We start from the raw sequence: 21,884 nt of genomic DNA, 5'->3' as shown, positions 1-21,884 counted from the left end.
TGGGAGCTGGAGTAACAGCAACACAGCTGCAGATACGGTGCCACACCCCCCCCACACACACACACAGTTCCCCAAGGCTCCTACAAGATTCTGTGGGGATACAAGAGCTCACTCCAGAATACGTCTAGAGCGTGTCTCTACCTGGATTATAAAAACCACCCCTCTCCTGCACAGGAAAAGGGAGAGTAAGCCACACCGCAGTTATAAATAAGGAAGAACCCAGCCTCGTAGGGGCAGTGTTCCCTCTAATTTTGCCCACGCATGTGTGGAATGAATTTTGTTGTGTGACACATCACCTCCATATTGGTACACAGAACAAAATTCATGTGGTGGGGATGGGGCTGAGGGGTTTGGAGTGGGAGGGTGAGGGTTCTGGCTGGGGGATGCAGTTCTGGGGTGGGGCCAGGGATGAGGGGTTTGGGGTGCAGGCTGCTGGGGACTACAGCAAGTAGAGAGGACTCCCCCCAGCAGCACCTGGGCTGGGGGGCAGGGAGGCTCCTCTCCCCCAGCCGCAGCAGGTCCATGCCGGGGCTGGGGCAGGACACGTGGAGAGAGACACCTCACCCCACCATGGCAGGTCCATGCTGGGGGAGAGGCATCTCTCCCCACCGCAGGGCTTAATAGGTAGCTGCACAGCCGTGCAGCTTAGAGGGAACTTGTCCTACAGGTATTTAGCTCCAAATACACGCTTGCCATGTGCCCCCACCCCACTCCTGCACAGTGATTTGAAACCAATGCACTAGTAAGGCTAGGTCTCTGCTACACTGACCGGACTGTCAGGAGACTGGGGAAGTTTGTCCTGCAACCCAGGCAGGGTCAGAGATGTTTAAAGCGTGCTGCAGAACCATGCTGGTTCCTCACTCAAGTCCAAAGCTGCAACAGCTCAGAACTAATGGCAGAACATGGTTACACCCCCTCTACACTGCAAGATGAAGCCCTCGGCTAAAGCCAGGTCCCCCCATAGGGTGGTAGTTTCTACAACAGAGCTAGGTCAGCAATTGCTTCCCACATGCTGTAATCTGAACACTCTCCACTCAGTGGTGCTAGTGGGAGAATTAAAATCAAGGTCCTGAGCACATGGCATTGACTGACTGTTGGAGCTGTTAATTGTTACACATTTTTAGATTAATAAGCCACTCAAAGCAGGAATGTGCTGGGGGGATCCGCCAGTGAAAGGGGGAGAGAGGAAAAACAGAATGGCCCACAAGGCCAAGGGAAGAAAGACCCTCCCTCTCACACATACATTTTAGGAAACATTGTCCGCTCCATAAATTACAGTAACAAGAACAATCTGACCAGCGTGGACAGCAAACAAAAGGCTTTCCAGGGTTCTGGTCTAGTTACTCTCAACCCAATTCTCCCCAAGGCTGTGACCAGCCCATTTATCACACTGTCTCTCCAGGGTAAATTAGCACTGGAGAACTAAATTTGGCCCCATCAGCCCAGTCAGGGATTAGCTGGGATTCCAGGGGTTGCACATTTCCCATTTTCGAAAGGTTATTAGCTAGCTACCATGGTGATGGATGCTATTAAAAGCCACAATGCCCAAATCATGTTTCAAGCTGGACGAGCACTTCCTGCTTCCATAAAATTCCCACTGTGGCTTAAATTGGAGACAAAATTCCTTACTTCCTAACCTAAAGAGAGGTGAAGGATTGCTGTGCTCTGTTAAACAGCTCATGTGCTCCACCCCAGACACGGTTGCAATGATCCTTGTGTATCCCTTTGCTAAGGGCTTTTGGGATCTAGCAGGAGAAAAAGTGATGCAATGTAATGGGTTTACTGGGAACCGAATCCACATTCCACTCTGACTGAGGGCTTGGTTCAGCTTTTAACATTATACACAAGGTACCAGGAAAACTGTAGCATGTTTCCCTGCACTGCAGAATGCTGCCTCCTGTGTTCAGGAGCAGATCATTGTGCCCAGCTGAACAGCAGATCGATGGTACACACCAGATCACTGATCCAAAGCATTCCTACCTGGAGATCATTTGTATTGCACATGGCACCAGGCATCACTACATGCCATTTGTTATTCGCCATACAGATCATACAAATGAAATACATTCACAATACAAACTACTGGAAAATGAGTTTCACTTTAAGCCTGAAAGTAAATGATACATCCAGAGCAATCCTGCTACAAAGACCTCAGTGCTCAACAATTCAAGACTCAGGTTTCATAGTTGTAGTTACCCTTAATCTTCACTTTACAGGGCACAAGAAAACTCAGATGCTGTTAACTGTTTTATCCAATTAACAACACCTAAGTGTCCTGGGAAATTATTAGGGTTCTCTGATGAGGGGAAGAGGCAGCTGCTGTTAGCAGGTGCAACCTTGAATCTGGTGGTTTGGGGGATTTCAGTAAGAGGTCCAGATTGCACAGCCCCCCAAATATCTGGTGATAGGAGGCTCACTCCAGCACAATCTAAGGGCAGCCAGAGAAGCAGCTCCAGCTGCCAGTGTAGGTGCTGCCAGACTCCCCCTGCTGTGATATTGGTCCCTTGGAATGGTCAGCAGCTGCTGTCAATTTAAAACAGCTTTTAGGCTGCTCTAAACTTACATTAGGGACCAGCCCAGGGTGAGCTTTTGATCCCACCCTGTGCATTCCTTCATTACAGCCAGGGACCTCACCCAGAGATTTTAAGGGATTGGTGCAAATTGGACCCAACAGCTCAGACTACACAGTCTCTGCTAGGGCAGCAGTTCAGCTCTTTTCACCAGCACTGGAGATAGCAAGGTTTGTCTTTTCACACAGCATGCAATAAAATCCATACAACTGCCCCACACCTGCCAGTTACCCTTACACTCAGCACTCACACTTCTGACTTTATAACTCAGGCACGAGGTCCAACTATCAGTCAGGCAAAGAGCTGAAACGTTCAGCAGGCTCAGAATGCCAAGAGCACCATGAGAAAGAAAGCCATGAAAGATATGGGCACAAAGGGTTATATGGAGATGGGAGGGGAAGCTAGCAAAGAGGCAAAAGGAAACCCACATTGTAAAACAAGTCAAATGGTAGTTAATTTGCACCTCAGACAGGACCCCCATTTTGAGCCAGACTGTGGGTAGCTACAGCTGCTGTGTAAACATGAAAACCTGGCGACTGGAGACACCTCTGCCTTCCCATGGTGTCCATTTGTAAATGCACCATAATTCCTATAGCTTTTCTATATATTTCTATGCACAGAGCTTTAAAGACAAAGTTCCTGCCCCAAGTTGCTGATTTCACACATTTAGTGAGTTCAGCACCAGAAGGCTAGCCAGAATTTGCATTTAATTGTTTTCAAGCTCTCAGATGGCCTCTCCCAGGGGGAACTGCCACTTAACCTGTTGCTAGAAATTAGTAGTTGTCAGTTTGCCCTGACTGTTCATGTCTGCACATATAGCAAAAAGCGAAACCTGATTAGGTGGCTAGAAGTTGCTGAGACGCATCACATAGTACATGCTTGGACCTGTTAGAATTGACTATGTGCTTGGCAAGAAAGCAAGCCATGCACCACCTTGGCCATTTGGCTTCTCTTTCAGCACCAGATTGAAAGAGCAGCCAGAACTCAGCCATTTTCCAATGGATTGCAACATCCAGGACACAGTACTGGAATTACTGAGCAGAACAGGAGTAAACAAAGTCCTGAAAAGACCACTCGGCAGACGGGCTTGCCCTTCCCTAGGTGGAATCAGGACCAAGAATCCTCAGTTCAAACCAAGTATTCCAAGATGGAACAACTGACTTGTCTTTGGCAAGTCACCTCGACATTGCAAACATGCAAGAGATTTTATAAGGGCCAGGGATGAATCAGCAGGCTGTTTCCAGCTGCATCACCTGTCATTTATGCAAAAAAGGCAACAAGAAACCAACCACCAATCCTATCTGATCAGCGATGAATCATTAGATTTGGGCTATAAAACACAAGCCTCAAGCAACATTGTGCAGGATACAGACTCCAGTATCAGACAGTGCTTTAGCACATCAGCCAGCAACTCCATGAGGGTAATTACTCCGGTCAGGTTACAGCTTCACACTGGGGGCTGGACTAAACTCAGGTTCCTTCCAGCTCTACACCAGACAGTGTCTGGGCACATAGTAATGATCCAACCACATCCCCCACATACCAGGAATCTGTGTCTACCTGTACTGACCTGTGACAGCTGACCTCCAACAGCCACTAACAGGGAAGGTGACCCCTGAGGAACCCATCTAGGATGCTCCTAGGTGAGAAGTGTTAGAGATGGAAGCTCATCAACATGAGCTAAGGCAACTCCCTCCATGAGCCCAGCTCCCAGGTCCCCCACCTCAGGGGAAGACCTGCCCTGGACACCAGCCCTCCTTGCCCCAGGCAGCTCCTTAGAGAGAAAGCCACAGGGAATGATTGCAAGAAGAGACCCATCAAGACTCAAGGGGCTGTGGCAGAGGGGAGAACGCCCAAAGGTGACACGCAGGCTCGGACTAAGACAGAATGTGACTGAATTCAATAGAGTTCCTTCCAGAGGTACAGGGAACAGAAGTTTTCAGGCAGCAAGACAACATGGTAAAACAGAAGCACAGGAGAAAGGTCAGAAAACAACCCTGCAGTTCAGAACAAGACACCAACTAGCTAAAGCGACTGATCACCGCAATGCGGCAAGCTAGCCTAGTCACCCCCTCACCTTCCTCATATGGTTTGATTAGCATCATTAGGCTTTTGAGTTACCAATCAAGGTGAAAGGGGCAGCTCAGGCCCAGCTATTGTTTCAGGCTGTGGGCACCATCAGTTACACTCCAATCACATTCATAACGTTTTCACTGCAGCCAGAAGTGCCAGGGTTTTACTCTTTAAAAAAGAAAGCAGCTTCCAAGGCAAGGTACGACAGCCTGCCTCCATCCAACTCAGCAGGATGCTCTGCAAGCACTGGAGTTGCTCTGAGATCAGGTCATTTTCTCAAGGAAGCATTGTTACCCACACACTCTAGGGCACCCCACCTTTAACCGGGTTACACCTTGAGACCCTAGGAACTGGATAATTTAGGCACCCCAACCCTTTCCCAGGGCTCTGGGTGAAAAGCACCTACCCTTACCCAGTTCCTAGGGCTCAGGGCATAATCTTCTGCAGGTTTGTAGGGCCTTTTACCAGTGAAAGAGCCTTACACAGTAATACCCTTAACCTCTATTTATTAACAGTTACCAAAACAAAATACACACTAAGCAAGCATACACTGTGCACCACTCCCCATAAGGCAGACAAGCTTTTCTTGGTGGCCAGTCAAGATTAGATTGTCCATGGCTACAGTATTCTGCACCATGTGGTTGGCATGGTGTTGAGGTCTGGCAGCTCTGATCTTGGGGCTACGTCCTGGAGTTGGTTCCAAAGAACTTCCTTTTGGACCCCAGTTTATACAGTGAGTCCTGCTTAGCTGTACCATAACCAATCATTGTAAACTAAAGAACAGTATTCTTCACCAATCCTAGCCCATTACAAAATAATTCTTTAACCAATCAGACCCCGGCACCTTAGCTGATTTAAATCTTGCAAGATTAGTTATGAAACAGATAGAAACAATCATAGAACCAGAGACCCTCCAGATAAACAATAGAGAAGTGAGGACCATAAAGACAAAATAAAGTGGGGATTTCACAATCACAACTGTTGATATGGTTCCTTGCCAGACAGAATGCCAAACAAGTTTTCTTTAAACATCTTAAGATCTGTTTCTTTGCCTGGTGAGGATGGGTACTGTTCGGAGAGGAGCACCTCCTTAACAGCCCAATAATATGTTGTTTTGATATAATTTAGCGGGAATGTGAGGTTGTGACTTCTACCTAGCTCACGGCTGCTGTCTTTCCATCTGGCTACTGTTCATTGCAGAAAAAGGCCTCAGACTTCACAGCACACTGCAGTCAGGTGGACATGAGTGCTGTTCCTAGCTGTGCCCAGACTCCCTTTGTTACCTGGGGTAAGACACCACTTCCGGGGCTCAGTTTCCCCATCTGCAAAGGGGACATGTTGACTCTCCTTTGTAAAGTGCTTTGCAATCACTGTGTGAGACATGCGGAGCATTATTACCGTGCATTTTTATTGGGCTTGAGATTCCCATCACAAAAAATGCACAAAGCTGAGATTCTAGTCATCATTCCCACAGCAGCCATCCACAATCAACCTGACTGCAGTCTCTCAAACAGATTACCTTTGCTTAGTCCCTCAACACACACTTCTTTGCATCCTCTATTAGCTTCTGAACGTCCTCATTCAACCACAGGACCTTGTGCATTCTTGGCACCCCACACACATGGCAGATCATATCCCACACCCTCCGTGTAGCTTCAGCCCACCCACTGCTCTGCCAGCACCTTCCTCCTTCAGGAATTCGCTCTCAGGAAGCATCTCAAACTCATTTTCCTCAGTTTGTCCCGCTTAAAAAAAAGTGCTGTGATTTCCATGACATTTCAGAGTAAGACCAGGTTCTCCCCCATTGAAAGTCTAGGATCAGAGAGATCAAAGGGGGCAAGCCACAGAACAGCTCAGGTAGAGGAAGGCATGAAACAGGTAGGCCAGGCAGCATCCCTGGAAACAGTGGCTTCAAGTAGGGATTTGGAGGCCAGAGGATGCTCAAAGAAGAAGACTGTCCCAAGGACAGGGCCAGGCTACAGTACAGTCAGTCTTTGGAAGTATAAGGATACCTGCCCATCATCCTGACACGTCAAACTGAGTGAATGGCAGTTCACAATTCCTCTGACAGTGTGGGACAGCTGCCCTACCTATAGCCCCCCAACCTCTCGGGGATCTGTGCTCCCCCAGTCACCCCAACTACCTCAGGTGTCTTGGGAATACCTACTACATCCTCAGGATATGACATCAGTGGTGGAAGGAGACATCCCGGGCTCTGTCTACACAAACCCATGCCGGCAAAAGAGGGACTCTTCACCTATCTGCTCCTTCCAATGATCTTCTAGGTTCTCGTCACTGCAATAGTGCTGCTGCCTTCTCTGACTGGGTTCAGTAGCTAACTTCTACTTGCTCTATTATCTGTAGCGCTCAGCTCCAAAGATGCGAACAAGCCCTTGCACAGAACAGGGCTTGCTAAGTGCTGTACATACAGCTGCTTATTCTTCCCCATCTGCAGCTTCTCACAGGTCTGTCTCTCTCCTGAGACTCACGTTCCCTCCTCCCACAGCAACTGGCTAGCAGCTGAATTACACCAGCATGACCCACCCCAATATGCTCTAGCCAGGTACTCACATGGCCCTAACCACCATAATATCTGAGCCAGCAGTGTGCAGGAGTGGTTGCTATGTACCCTGTGCTCTCAGACCTGCTATTTCCACATACAGCCAGGGGAAGAGGGGTCCTCCCAAGGGAAGATTCATATAATCAGTTTCATTCACTTTCCATCTACTTATTTCACCTGCTTCTCCCTCCTGCCCTGCCAACTTCAGCCCTCCCATACCCCAGCCCCCATTCCTTTACCCTTCCCCAAGGGAGGTTGCACCCATCCAGGTAATACCACAGTAGCATTGCACCTCTTCAAGCAAGCATCCACAGAACCAGCTTTCTGCCCATTAACTGTGGCAGGATGAACAGTGCCCATCTCCCCTCATTTCAGCACAGCAGGGAGGAAAGTTCCCAATGCTAATGCCTTGGGTCTCGTCTGGAAACAATTCTCCAGAAGGAAATTAAATTTCAGCAGCTACTTCTTAAGAACTGATCTAACAGGGTGAAAAATCCGATTACAGGACCCAAGGGATTGGCAGCGTGGAGATAGGAGCAGCCAGTGCCCATTTTACTCAGTGCCTACAATGGGCCAGACAAACTGCAACCTACCTCAGCTACCACGCAAAGACATGACCACAGAGACTGCAGGGGTGGGAAGGTGATGATCCAGCTTGATCTGAGCAGGATGGAAACGAGAGCACTGGATGACAGGACATGCAGGTCTGATTCATGGGCAGCACCCAAACCATCTCCAACCTAGAACTCTTCCGATTAAGCTTGCTCCATTGCCACCAATTGGGATTCCCGATGGTTAAAGGCAGCACTGGGGCTTCAAAACCTTGCTGCAGCTAATAGCTGCAGCCCATGACCAACTGCAAGCTACTCTGAGCTTGAATCAACCACCAACTCCCACACATTAAAATGAGCTGCCATTTGGCCTATGACTGCAGCATGGACTGCATTTAACATGTATGTAATTATCCAGCCAGCTGGGAGAGCCAGGTGACCTAAGCCACAGAAAGGAACAGCCACTGCAGTGCACTCAGGGCAAAAAGACCTTGTTTGAGACATTTAAGCTTCTCTTCCCCTTTGTGCAGGGGCTCGGGGGCCCATTTCTCAGCTCCCCAAACTCCACAGGCTTCCCCACATCTGTAGGAAAATACACCCAAAAGGTGCAAAAACAAAATTAAGAGGGGTGCCAGAACATCTGTAAAGAAAAAACTGTAGGTCAGCGAGTTGGAAGCGTGACCTTTAGTGGAGAAATAATGCCCCAAGTCACCTTCCTGAGGGTCATTCCCACTAGGAATATGCCAGCCTGGACTCAGTTACATTGTAAGAGTGCCAACAATGTGCTAGGTATTTTCCTAACACAAGGAGGACACACTCCCTACCCTGAAGGCACTACAATGAGAAAGGCAAAAACAGGAAGAGTATAGCACACACAAGCAGAACAACAGGCCGGTAGCTCTGCTTTCGGGGGGACTGCATAAGCTATCCCCCCACTGCCCTCCTACGTAGAAATTACTCCCTGGGTAATTTCTTGCAGGCTTCATATGAACTTAAGAACAGCCACACTGGGTCAGACCAATGGTCCATCGAGCTCAGTATCTGGTCTTCCGACAATGGCCAGCGCCAGCTGCTTCAGAGGGAACAGAACACAGCAATTTATCGACCGATCCATCCCGTTGTCCCATCCCAACCTTACAGCAATCGTGGCTCTAGAGGTGTCCCATGCACAACAGATGGCACCGAAAACAGACACTGCTATGGAAGAGGTGGACAGATGAGTCAACAAGGCTAGCACTGCTGCGGAGGGATAAGGATGATAAACATGGTCCACTAAGGAGAGTCAGAAACATGAAGGGCCTTGAAGGCAAGAACAAGAAGCTTGAGCTTGATGCGGTGGAAAGGGGACCAGTGGAGGGATTCACTGCTGGGGAGCAAACAGGGTAATATGGTCAGGCAGGTGAGTTTGTGTGAACCAAAGAGAGTCAAGGCAGCCAGAGAGGAGGCTGCAATAGAAATGATCTTGAAGGGGAAGAGGTAGTGGCCAGGCAGGGGACTGGTGAGCTGACCCAGCGCTGAAGGCTGAATGAGGAGTCCAGAGGTCAAATGGGCCATCAGAAAGGGAATTATCGAAGAGGAGAGTGGGATTTTGCGAAGAGGAAGGGAGGGGTCAAGTCAGAGGAAGGTGACTGGATGGGGCCCTGCAGGTGACAGCTACATGTAGAGAAGAGCACAACTACCATTCCAATGAAGCAGAAAGGCTTAGAAACAGCCGCAGGAGGGATTCCCATCCCACCATCATCCTCACAGACTCAAAGAGGGAGGCGACAACTTTGAGGAACTGTCCCAAACTGAGGCATCAAGAGGTGGTGGTTTTGGAACAAATTGATAAATTAAACAGCAATAAGTCACCAAGGCCAGATGAGATTCATCCAAGTGCTGAAGGAATTCAAATATGAAATTGCAAAATTACTAACTGTAGTATGGAATCTATCACTTAAATCAGCTTCTGTACCAGATGACTAGAGGATAGCTAATGTAAAGCCAATTTTGAAAAGGCTCCAGTGGTGATCTTGGCAATTACAGGCCGGTATGCCCGACTTCAGTACCAGTCAAACTGGTTGAAACTATAGGAAAGAACAGAATTATCAGACACAGATGAACATGATTTGTCAGGGGAAGAGTCAACATGTCTTTTGTAAAGGAAAATCATGTCTCACCCAATCTATCAGAATTCTTTGAAGGGGTCAACACACACAAACAAAGGTGATCCAGTGGATATACCGCACTTGGACTTTCAAAAAGCCTTTGACAGGATCCCTCAACAAAGGCTCTTAAGCAAAGTAAGCGCTCATGGAATAAGAGGGAAGGTCTTCCCATGGATCAGTAACTGGTTAAAATATAGGAAACAAAGGGCATGAATAAATGGTCAGTTTTCAGAAGAGAGAGACGTAAACAGTGGGGTTCCCGAAAGATCTATACTGGGACCAGTGCTGTTCAAAATATTCATAAATATTCTGGAAAAAGGGGTAAACAGTGAGGTGGCAAAATTTGCAGATGATACAAATCTACTCAAGATAGTTAAGTCCAAAGCAATCTCACAGAACTGGATGACTGGGCAGCAAACTGGCAGATGAAATTCAGTGCTGATAAATGCAAAGTAATGCACATTGGAAAACATAACTGGAAGTATTTCTTCACACAATGCAGTCTCAACCTGTGGAACTCTTTGCCAGAGAATGTTGTGAAGGCCCAAACTATAACTGGGTTCACAAAAAGAACTAGATAAATTCATAAAGGAAAGGTCAAGTAACCAAGATAGTCAGGGATACAACCCCATGCTCTGAGTGTCCCTAAGCCTCTGACTGTCAGAAGCTGGGACTGGACAACGGGATGGATCACTCGATAATTGCCCAGTTCTGTTCATTCCCTCTGAAGCACCTGGGATTGACCACTGTCAGAAGACAGGACACTGGGCTAGATGGACCATTGGTCTGACCCAATATGGCTGTTATGTTCTTAAGGAGAGGCTACCCAGGAAATGGTGCCGTACACACCCTGCTCCCAGTTGATGAGCAAGGTGCAAGGTAACGGGTGGGTGAACAAAATACACAGCATCACCCCATCTTCCATCCAATCCCCATCAAATCACCTCAGGATGGACGCACTTAACTCCCCACCCTTGCCCCCATTTGTCTCCCACAAGGGTCTGGCTCTCACCCTTCCCAGCAGTTCACCCCATAGGAGTGACCAGACAGCACATGTGAAAAATCGGGACGGGGTGGGGGGTAATGGGAGCCTATTTAAGAAAAAGACCCAAAAATCGGGACTGTCCCTATAAAATCGGGACATCTGGTCACCCTATCATCCCCCACACAGACAGCAGCATGCAGAGCTGCTGGATTCAGGACTCCTGGGGTCTATTCCCAGTTCCACCCACTTGCTGCCTAACCTTAAGCTGGTCCACAGCACCTCAGAGGGCAGCGTCATGAGGCTGGTGTGTAAAGTGCCTTGAGCATACCTGGTGGAAGATACTATAAGGGGTATGAAATACAGGCTCATCACCAAAGGGAAGCTTCTAATTGGCCCAGGGAACAGACCTTCCCCAATTGCCACCGGGTACTCTTACATCTAGGCTGCATTTGCCAGATGCAAATTCCTTCGCTGTAAGAAAGTTTGACACTGCAACAGATTTACACTGTAGCATGAACAGGGAAGTGATTCATTGATTTTTAGAATGAGAAAGGGAGCAAAACTTAACTGGCTTTGCTTCAAACCAGTGCCATTCTCTGGCAGCCATCACACAGCCTGCAACGACTTCACTTTACTATTTCCAGTGCACTTCCAGGAGCACAGGGGAGGTCAGTTTTACCATTTTACAAGTTATCAATGCATTCCAGGGTGCACAGCTGCTGTGAAAGTCATTCAGGTGGCTTGAACCCCTGGGTCTCACCCCTCAACTCCTAGATCACACAGTTATACCCTCACATCAGGGAATGTGGGTTACTTGAAGAGAAGAGATAAAAATTTCAATAAAATAGGTGCATAAGCTGCCAAAAGTGCTCCCTAGATCTCTATTCCTCAAAGTGAAGTTCCCAGCTCAAACATGAATTCCCTGAAGCAAAGGTTCTGAACAATAGGAATCAGCCAGAGAGAAAAGTCTAAGGCTGCAAGAGATGCTGGTGAAATCTCTCTTGGATACTTATCTTACCCACCCATCACTGTAGTATCTAAGTTCTGCAATCTTTGATGCAGTTATCCTCCACCCTCCTGTGAAGCAGAGCAATACTAGTATCCCCACTGGACATCTATGGAACAGAGAGAGTAAGTGAATTGCTCTGGGGCATAGAGGAGGTCTATGGCAAAGCAGATATTGAACCCAGGTCTCCCACAGCCCAAACTAGCACTCTAACCACTGGACCGTAGCCATCTAAAAAAATTATATATAAACACACACAAGTTTTTACTACCCTAAATGCTGTTTAGCAAGCATTAGAAAATGCTTTGCATAATTGCAATTTGAAGAAAACTTCCAACTCAGCTGAGAAACAGCAGTTTAGCAAACTAAATCTAACTGAAAATTAAGCCAAATTCCCATAAAACTCCATCTGTAGCTCATGCTCATGCCCTGCTATTCTGCAACATTGTCTGTTCTAAGAAAGCACATGCCAGTCTCACTTGCTCTCCAAAGGAAGTGGCAGAAGAAACAAGCTTTGTACTTCTGACAATTACATTCACTTGTTCACGAAGCTCAGACATTTCAAATTTAACCTTCAGTAATGCACAGAGTTTCTCACAAGTGTTCAGCACACACCAGTTAACGCCCCCAAAATCAGAGTCATGCCCGGATATAAACAGAAAGGTGAAAGAACTTTGTTTATAGGATTTGTTGCACTGGCTCAGGAGCTCAGACCTAAGTTTTCATATCTGGAAGCCTAAAGTTAGGGAACTTTAAACCTGCACCGAGGGACCTAAATAAAAATTACCTGATTTCCAACAAGCAGGACGCCTACAGTTCCCATTAACTTCAATGAGACACATAGGTGTTCAGTACTCCTAAAAAAATCAAGGTATTTTTAACTGAAGGCCAAACCCTGAATTACGAGCCTAACTTTAGACATGATTAGACGTGAACGAGCCTCAAATAGCGACCTAAGTCTGCTACTCCACAAAACAACAAAAACCTGAGTGCACCCAACTGTACCATAGAATCATAGAATATCAGGGTTGGAAGGGACCCCAGAAGGTCATCTAGTCCAACCCCCTGCTCGAAGCAGGACCAATTCCCAGTTAAATCATCCCAGCCAGGGCTTTGTCAAGCCTGACCTTAAAAACCTCTAAGGAAGGAGATTCTACCACCTCCCTAGGTAACGCATTCCAGTGTTTCACCACCCTCTTAGTGAAAAAGTTTTTCCTAATATCCAATCTAAACCTCCCCCATTGCAACTTGAGACCATTACTCCTCGTTCTGTCATCTGCTACCATTGAGAACAGTCTAGAGCCATCCTCTTTGGAACCCCCTTTCAGGTAGTTGAAAGCAGCTATCAAATCCCCCCTCATTCTTCTCTTCTGCAGACTAAACAATCCCAGCTCCCTCAGCCTCTCCTCATAAGTCATGTGCTCTAGACCCCTAATCATTTTTGTTGCCCTTCGCTGGACTCTCTCCAATTTATCCACATCCTTCTTGTAGTGTGGGGCCCAAAACTGGACACAGTACTCCAGATGAGGCCTCACCAGTGTCGAATAGAGGGGAACGATCACGTCCCTCGATCTGCTCGCTATGCCCCTACTTATACATCCCAAAATGCCATTGGCCTTCTTGGCAACAAGGGCACACTGTTGACTCATATCCAGCTTCTCGTCCACTGTCACCCCTAGGTCCTTTTCCGCAGAACTGCTGCCTAGCCATTCGGTCCCTAGTCTGTAGCGGTGCATTGGATTCTTCCATCCTAAGTGCAGGACTCTGCACTTATCCTTATTGAACCTCATCAGATTTCTTTTGGCCCAATCCTCCAATTTGTCTAGGTCCTTCTGTATCCTATCCCTCCCCTCCAGCGTATCTACCACTCCTCCCAGTTTAGTATCATCCGCAAATTTGCTGAGAGTGCAATCCACACCATCCTCCAGATCATTTATGAAGATATTGAACAAAACCGGCCCCAGGACCGACCCCTGGGGCACACCACTTGACACCACCTGCCAACTAGACATGGAGCCATTGATCACTACCCGTTGAGCCCGACAATCTAGCCAGCTTTCTACCCACCTTATAGTGCATTCATCTAGCCCATACTTCCTTAACTTGCTGACAAGAATACTGTGGGAGACCGTGTCAAAAGCTTTGCTAAAGTCAAGAAACAATACATCCACTGCTTTCCCTTCATCCACAGAACCAGTAATCTCATCATAAAAGGCGATTAGATTAGTCAGGCATGACCTTCCCTTGGTGAATCCATGCTGACTGTTCCTGATCACTTTCCTCTCATGTAAGTGCTTCAGGATTGATTCTTTGAGGACCTGCTCCATGATTTTTCCAGGGACTGAGGTGAGGCTGACTGGCCTGTAGTTCCCAGGATCCTCCTCCTTCCCTTTTTTAAAGATTGGCACTACATTAGCCTTTTTCCAGTCATCCGGGACTTCCCCCATTCGCCACGAGTTTTCAAAGATAATGGCCAAGGGCTCTGCAATCACAGCCGCCAATTCCTTCAGCACTCTCGGATGCAACTCGTCCGGCCCCATGGACTTGTGCACGTCCAGCTTTTCTAAATAGTCCCTAACCACCTCTATCTCCACAGAGGGCTGGCCATCTCTTCCCCATTCTGTGATGCCCAGCGCAGCAGTCTGGGAGCTGACCTTGTTAGTGAAAACAGAGGCAAAAAAAGCATTGAGTACATTAGCTTTTTCCACATCCTCTGTCACTAGGTTGCCTCCCTCATTCAGTAAGGGGCCCACACTTTCCTTGGCTTTCTTCTTGTTGCCAACATACCTGAAGAAACCCTTCTTGTTACTCTTGACATCTCTTGCTAGCTGCAGCTCCAGGTGCGATTTGGCCCTCCTGATATCTTTCCTACATGCCCGAGCAATATTTTTATACTCTTCCCTGGTCATATGTCCAACCTTCCACTTCTTGTAAGCTTCTTTTTGATGTTTAAGATCCGCTAGGATTTCACCATTAAGCCAAGCTGGTCGCCTGCCATATTTACTATTCTTTCGACTCATCGGGATGGTTTGTCCCTGTAACCTCAACAGGGATTCCTTGAAATACAGCCAGCTCTCCTGGACTCCTTTCCCCTTCATGTTAGTCCCCCAGGGGATCCTGGCCATCTGTTCCCTGAGGGAGTCGAAGTCTGCTTTCCTGAAGTCCAGGGTCCGTATCCTGCTGCTTACGTTTCTTCCCTGCGTCAGGATCCTGAACTCAACCAACTCATGGTCACTGCCTCCCAGATTCCCATCCACTTTTGCTTCCCCCACTAATTCTACCCGGTTTGTGAGCAGCAGGTCAAGAAAAGCGCCCCCCCTAGTTGGCTCCCCTAGCACTTGCGCCAGGAAATTGTCCCCTACGCTTTCCAAAAACTTCCTGGATTGTCTATGCACCGCTGTATTGCTCTCCCAGCAGATATCAGGAAAATTAAAGTCACCCATGAGAATCAGGGCATGCGATCTAGTAGCTTCCGTGAGTTGCCGGAAGAAAGCCTCATCCACCTCATCCCCCTGGTCCGGTGGTCTATACCATTCTGCAGATGGAAGAGTTCCTTCCTGACCCCTCCATGCAATCAGTTTGTACCCTGAAGCAGGACACTTGATTTCCCCTTTAATCACAGCCTGCAAAGCTACAATTGTTAGGCCATAAAATTATCCAGTCACTGCACTCCTCTCGATAACCTCCTGAGGCGATGGATGCCACAAGGATGATTATTCTGCATAAAGTAGCATTTATTTCTATTGGGTCTAAATTCACTGCCCTTCAATTTCCATCAAGTGACCTCCTGCAAAAAGTGCTGCTGGCCCCAGAGTGAAATTTAGAGTTCTAGTCTCATGTGCCCTGAGAGCAAAACTGCTGCAGAGGCTCCTTTAGCCTGCTCAAGCACCTTATCTTGGGGGAAGGGAACAGAAGATAACAGGAAAGGGACAAAACATCCGAAGAGGAAGAAATGCTGGAAGGAAATAAAAGCACATGCTTCAATTTGGGGAGGAGACTAGATGAGTTTCCTCTGCCTGCTAATCTAGCAGGGATAGTAAGTAACAGCATCAGTAGCCCCCCTCCCTGCCTTCAAAATTGGGAATCCCTATTCTGTGGGACATTGAATACAGCTAAAGGACTGTTCTAAATACATACTCGCTCCTAATCCACATCTGGTTTAGGAATGGTGCACCTTTTGTCTCTGTTTGCACAGCACTCCCTCCTGACTGACCTCTTACCATCAATCACCTATCCGTTTGCCAACTGTATTTCATAGACTTTGTATATTACAGTAGAACTAGAGACCTCAGTGCACTGGGTACTGTATATACCCTTTTAACATTAGGGATGTGCTTGTTTTCCACACAGACTACTCAGCTGATTTGTGTGAAAACTTATCTTGGGGCAGAGACTAAGCCTGAAAAATCTCAGCCCAAGAGAGTAGAGAAGGGTCTAACCACAGACCTAGGGCCAACCCTAAATCTGACAGCATTCAGTCTGGCAGAGGAACCAGGAAGTCTGATGCTCACATTCCCTGGGATCTCTAGCAGCAGCCTAGCAACTCAAAGCTGGTTAAAGCTCTAGTTACATTTTTAAACCTACTATATACGTCCCCTCTGGGGAGCTTGTGAAAGAGCTAAACAAGGAGTAAACCTTTCCAGTTTCAGCCCTACGGGGCACACTGAAAGCTCTGAAAAGTCAGTGGGTTAAGCCCTCTGGTGGGTAAAAAGCCCACATGAGCAGTGGTGAGCAAGATGAGGGTCCCTTCTTGGAGGAAGGCTGAGGGGGGCAACAACTTCTGAACCACTCTGCAAGCAGAGATATGAATCCCCCCAGCTCCCCAGAGCACCCCAGTGCTGCGGCCTTCCCTAGAAGACCGGTCCCTTCAGAGCACAGCATGGCATTGGTCAGGGCCAATGCCCAGATCCCTCTAAGATTCTGTGCTGCACAATAGCTGAAACTGTGCTAGCAATGCTTGCATCACCTGCACAGATCCAGCACTGCTTCCCAGGCCAGCGTGAACTGGCTTCTTTTTTCTGAAGATGTTTAAAGTGGTGAGAAGGACAAACTAGGAGAGAGTGAGGCATAACCACTGTAAAGACTCCCTGCCTCCATAGGTTTGGGCATGGCCCCCTGACCGGCTAGTAACAGTCTGACTTTAGGACAGGTGCTAGCACCTGTTAAACAGGGCCTGTATGGAAACAACCCACCGGCCCCAGCTCCCCACACACACCCCAGCCCAACCAGAAAAACAAGTCTCAGTTTCCACCAACCCCCTCAGTCTCCCCCCACCCAAATAACTGGGCTGTGTGTCTTGTGCTCTCTCCTCTCCCACAGGCCAAGTTCCCATCTGAAAAACCTAGCTTCCCCACGGGCTCCCATCAGTCCAGACAATAGCAAAGGATTAGACTTTGTGGTAGCTTCCAGAGTGGGGCTTGCTGCAAACATCACTGGCTGGGGCCAATACAGATGGAAGTGGAGGGCAATACACCAACCCCAAGCTCGATCTCTCCCACCAGCACACAGATCAATTCCAAAACAGAACACACACTGCACTCCCACCTCCTTAACTCTCTTAGCCCCCCAGACAAACAATGCAGACACCCCCACACCAAAAGCTGCATGTGTCCATGTCCCTCCCCCACCATTCTGCACCCAGTTCGTGGCTCACCCCAAGCAGGCTCCCGCCAGACTCACCTAGGAGCGAGTTTTTTATACAGCTACTGACAACTTTGCTGCCCTGGAACCACTTGTGCGAAGCCAATGGAAAACCTGCCCTGGACATAAGGGCCTGCCAATCCATCAGGGTAAAGTACATACCCACCAATCCTCAGGTTCAGGCCCCTCCCCGCAGGTAGAGGGCATGCCCTCTCCACCCCCAGGAGGAACACATGCCCATCCACAGGACAAGAGCAATCCCTGAGCAGCTTCCAGGTCTCCAGCCTGGAGGACATGTCCAGCCCCGCCGCAGGAAGGCCTCCTGGCCCGCAGGAAAGCCACCGCCGCGGACAAGTCTCAGGCCCCACTGGACACAAGGCAGGACGTTACCAGCCCCCTACTTGGCACCCCGCTGCCCTGCGACCTCGGCCCGGGATGAGCCGCCGGGGTCTGGCCGGGGACCAGACCCACCGGGAGCCCTGCCCCCGAGAGCACATGGCTCAGGCAGGGACAAGTCGGCAGGGGCCGAGCAGCCTCCAGCCGCCTCGCCCGTGAGGAGCGGCGGGGTCTCGGCTGCAGCGCGGGGAAGCAGGGGGCGGCCCGAGCAAGGGCGGCCCGGCAGGGCACAGGCCCGGGGGGGCAGACAGGGGGGTCCCACGGCGAGGCACAGGCCCGGGGGGGGGCAGGGGCAACACCGGCGGGGGGGGGGCAGACGAGGGGGGTTGTCACGGCGGGGCACAGGCCCGGGAGGGGGAGCAGACGGGGGGGGCAGGGGGCGAGGGGCCGGGGCAGCACCGGCGAGGGGGCAGACGAGGGGGGGGGTCTGTCACGGCGGGGCACAGGCCCGGAGGGCCAGACCGGGGGGGGGGCTGGGGCACCACCGGCGGGGCACAGGACCGGGGGGCAGGGTCCCACGGCGGGGCCGGGGCAGGACCGGCGGGGGGCGGCACGGGGAGGGCAGACCGGGGGGTCCCGGGGCCGGGGCAGCACCGGCGGGGCACAGGCCCGGGGGGTCAGTTCCACGGCGGGGCCGGGGCAGGACCGGCGGGGGGCGGCGGGTTGCAGAGGCCCCAGGACAGAGACCCCAGACCCGGTCCCGGCTCTCACCATCTTGACGATGCCGCGCTGCAGCGCGAGGGGCGCGGCGGGGCCGCTCTGGCCGGGGCCGGCGGAGGCCATGGCGGGGCGGGCGGGCCGGGCGCGCTGAGGTGAGGGGAGCGCGGAGCGCACGCAGCCGACTCAGCCGGCGGTAACGTGTGGGGGGGAGGGGCACCCCGCGCCGCCGGTATTTATCCCTTCCGCCACCCGGCGCAGGCGCGCTGAGCGCGGGACTCCCTCGGCCGACCAATCAACGACCCGTCCGCCAGACCACGCCCCTTTCTGCCAGGCCAATCAGCGCGCGGGGCCTCAACATGGGCCCGATAGACCGTATTCACAATGACGTCACCGGGGGCGAGGGCGGGGCTTCCGGGGCACGCGGGGCAGGGACACGTCGGCAAAGGCTCGGCTGCCCTGGCCCCACGTGTGACTGTGCCCCGCCCCTCAGCCCGGCCGGAGCGCTGGCGGCGGGGGGGCGCCGGCCCCTCTGATTTCCCCGCCCCGCGGCTTGGCCCGGAGTGACCCCCCAAATCTCCCACCACCCAGCCCATGACTCAGCACCCAGGGACAATTAGGGACCCCAAAGTAACACCTCCAACACCAAGCCCCCAGGAGGGGCAATGACCTGCCCGAATCCACTGACCTCCAGTGCACCCCACCATTCAGCACTTGGGGACAAGGGGAAACCCCAGCATAACTGCCCCACACCAATAAGCCCCCATCCCTCACAAAGGGAAAGCACTTAATTATCTAGCACCCCCATCTCCTGCTGACCCCACTCAGCACCTGGTGAGAAGTGAGGGCCACAGAGTAACTCCCCATCCTCCCCTACCTCGCCCTACTCACTCCCTAAGAAGGGAAAGAACCTTCCCCCTCTGCCCTCATATTCCACCTACATCACAACACAGCACATGCTACAGGAAAGTGGGATTCCTCACAGCCCCAGGAGGGGAAAAGGACTAGCAATCCCCACCTCCAACCTGCCCCAGGTGAGACCCCTAGTTTCTCCCCCCAAGGAGCCCCCAGGCCCCTGCAAAGGATTACCCTCTTCACAGCTCAGCAGAGGCAGGGATCCCAGATCAATTTCCCTTCCCCACCTTCTGGATCCCACTTGCCAGGAGGGCACAGAACCCTACCTGAGGCCAAGCAGTGACAACGGAGATGGAGATGGAAGAAACTAGAGTGCCCTCAGTACACATCACAGAGCCATAGGTGCCGACTCCGTGGGTGCTCCGGGGCTGGAGCACCATGGGGAAAAATTGGTGGGTGCTCTGCACCCACCGGCAGCTCCCCGCCCCACCCAGCTCACCTCCACCTCCGCTCCGCCTCCTCCCCTGAGTGCGCCACGTGCCCACTTTTCCCCCTAGCTCCCAGCGCTTGCGCTGCGAAACAGGTGTTTCGCGCAGCTGGGCGGGGGGAACGCAGCGTGCTCGGGGAAGAGGTCAGGGTGGGGATTTGGGGAAGGGGTCCAATAGGGGCAGAGAGGGGACAGAGTTGGGGCTGGGACTTTGGGGAAGGGGTTGGAATGGGGGCGGGGCACGGGTGGGGGGGCGCGAGCACCCACTGGCGCCGGGGAAAGTTGGCGCCAATGCCCTGAGCAGCTGTCTCTCATCCAGCCAAAACCAATCTCCCTTACCCCTGTCTAACACTCCCCATACAAGACATTGTTGCTCATCTTAGGTGGGGACTGCAGAAGGAGAGGAGCTTAAACAGCAACAACCCCCACCCAGTGCCCCAGCCCCTAACCGGTTTCAGTTCCCATTCCGCTCCCACCTAGTCTCTTCCGAGGGAGTGAACAGAACAGGGCACTTCAACATATTCATAAATTATCTGGAAAAGGTGTGGTGAGGTGAGGTGGCAAAATTTGCAGATGATACAAAATTACTCAAGATAGTTAAGTCCAAAGCTGACTGCAAAGAGCTATAAAGGGATCTTACAAAACCGGGCGACCGGGCAACAAAATGGCAGATGAAATTCAATGTTGATAAGTGCAAAGTAATGACTGGGGATATAGAACAGCTTCTATATGCAGAGGGATTAAAAACAGTGGGACTGTGAAGTTTAGAAAAGAGATGACTAAGGGGGGTAGGATAGAGGTCTATACAATCATGACTGGTGTGGAGACAGTGAATAGGGAAGTGTTATTTACCCCTCACATTACACATGACCCAGGGGTCACCCAATGAAATTAACAAGCAGCAGGTTTAATACAAAGAAAAGGAAATACTTCTTCACACAACACACAGTCAAATTGTGGAACTTATTACCAGGGGATCTTGTGAAGGCCAAAACTGTACTGGGTTCAAAAAAGAACTAGCTAAGTTAATGGAGGATAGGTCCATCAATGGCTATTAGCCAAGCTGGTCAGGGATGCAACCGTGTGCTCTGGGCATCCCTAAGCCTCTGACTGCCAGAAGCTAGGACTGGGTGACAGGGGATGGATCACTCGATAATTGCCCAGTTCTGATCATTCCCTCTGAGGCATCTGGCAGTGGTCACTGTCAGAAGACAGGACACTGGGCTAGATGGACCATTGGTCCGACCCAGTCGGTCATTCTTAAATTCTTATGTGTGGCTCACCCTCCCAATTCTCAGAGACAGGCTCAGGAAGAGGAGAAAGGAAATTAGAGAGATTAAATATTCCCAACTCCTGGTCCATGGCCCAGGCAACAGGTTTGGGTGGCTGGTACCGTCCAGACCTTGGTGATGAGTTCTTGCCAACCTCCCCATTCATTCCCAGCCAAGAGCATCCGCTACTCGCTTATCACAAGACAGGGCAGGAGAGTTGAAGTAGTCCAGGTTCTACAGCAGGCTGGAGTGAAATCAGAAGCTGTGGCCACTGGCTGTTGAAACAGAAGTGTTATATTGCTGAGCTAGTCCAGGTGTCCAGACTGCTGTATTAAGGATACTTTTTAGAGATCAAAGAGAAATAACAGCCTGCCTGCTCCCATCCAGTCCTATCATCTTTATCCTCAAGCACCTTCTGTTGCAGGAAGAAGCTGCACTTCCTTACCTTTGTCAAGTTTGTACATGTTCTCGTCATACACTATTATTTGCACTAGAGTAGCATCTAGAAGCCCCTTCTGAGAACAGGGCCCCACTGTGCTAGGTGCGGTACAAACACATATGAAGAGAGAGTCTCTGCCCCAAAGCACTTACAGTCTAAATCGACAAGACAAACAAAAGGTGGGAGGGGAAACAGAGGGGAAGCGACTTGCACAGGGTTGCTCAGTAGAACTGTGAACAGAGCCCAG

At 50.4% G+C, this 21,884-nt stretch overlaps 1 protein-coding gene across 1 annotated transcript in view; it reads right to left on the bottom strand.

Moving 5' to 3' along the window:
* SND1 (staphylococcal nuclease and tudor domain containing 1) overlaps positions 1-18,726 on the bottom strand; it is a 494,703-nt gene extending 475,977 nt beyond the window's left edge. The window contains exon 1 of the mRNA XM_074942785.1: positions 18,640-18,726. Coding sequence (XP_074798886.1) covers positions 18,640-18,711 — 72 coding nt within the window. The 5' untranslated portion in view covers positions 18,712-18,726. The remainder of the gene's footprint in view (positions 1-18,639) is intronic.
* Between the last annotated feature and the right edge of the window lie 3,158 nt (positions 18,727-21,884).

This window comes from Natator depressus, chromosome 1 (assembly GCF_965152275.1).
Source record: "Natator depressus isolate rNatDep1 chromosome 1, rNatDep2.hap1, whole genome shotgun sequence".
NCBI lineage: Eukaryota > Metazoa > Chordata > Testudines > Cheloniidae > Natator > Natator depressus.
The sequence above is the reverse complement of the archived record's forward strand: the minus strand, read 5'-3'. Positions and strand labels throughout refer to the sequence as shown.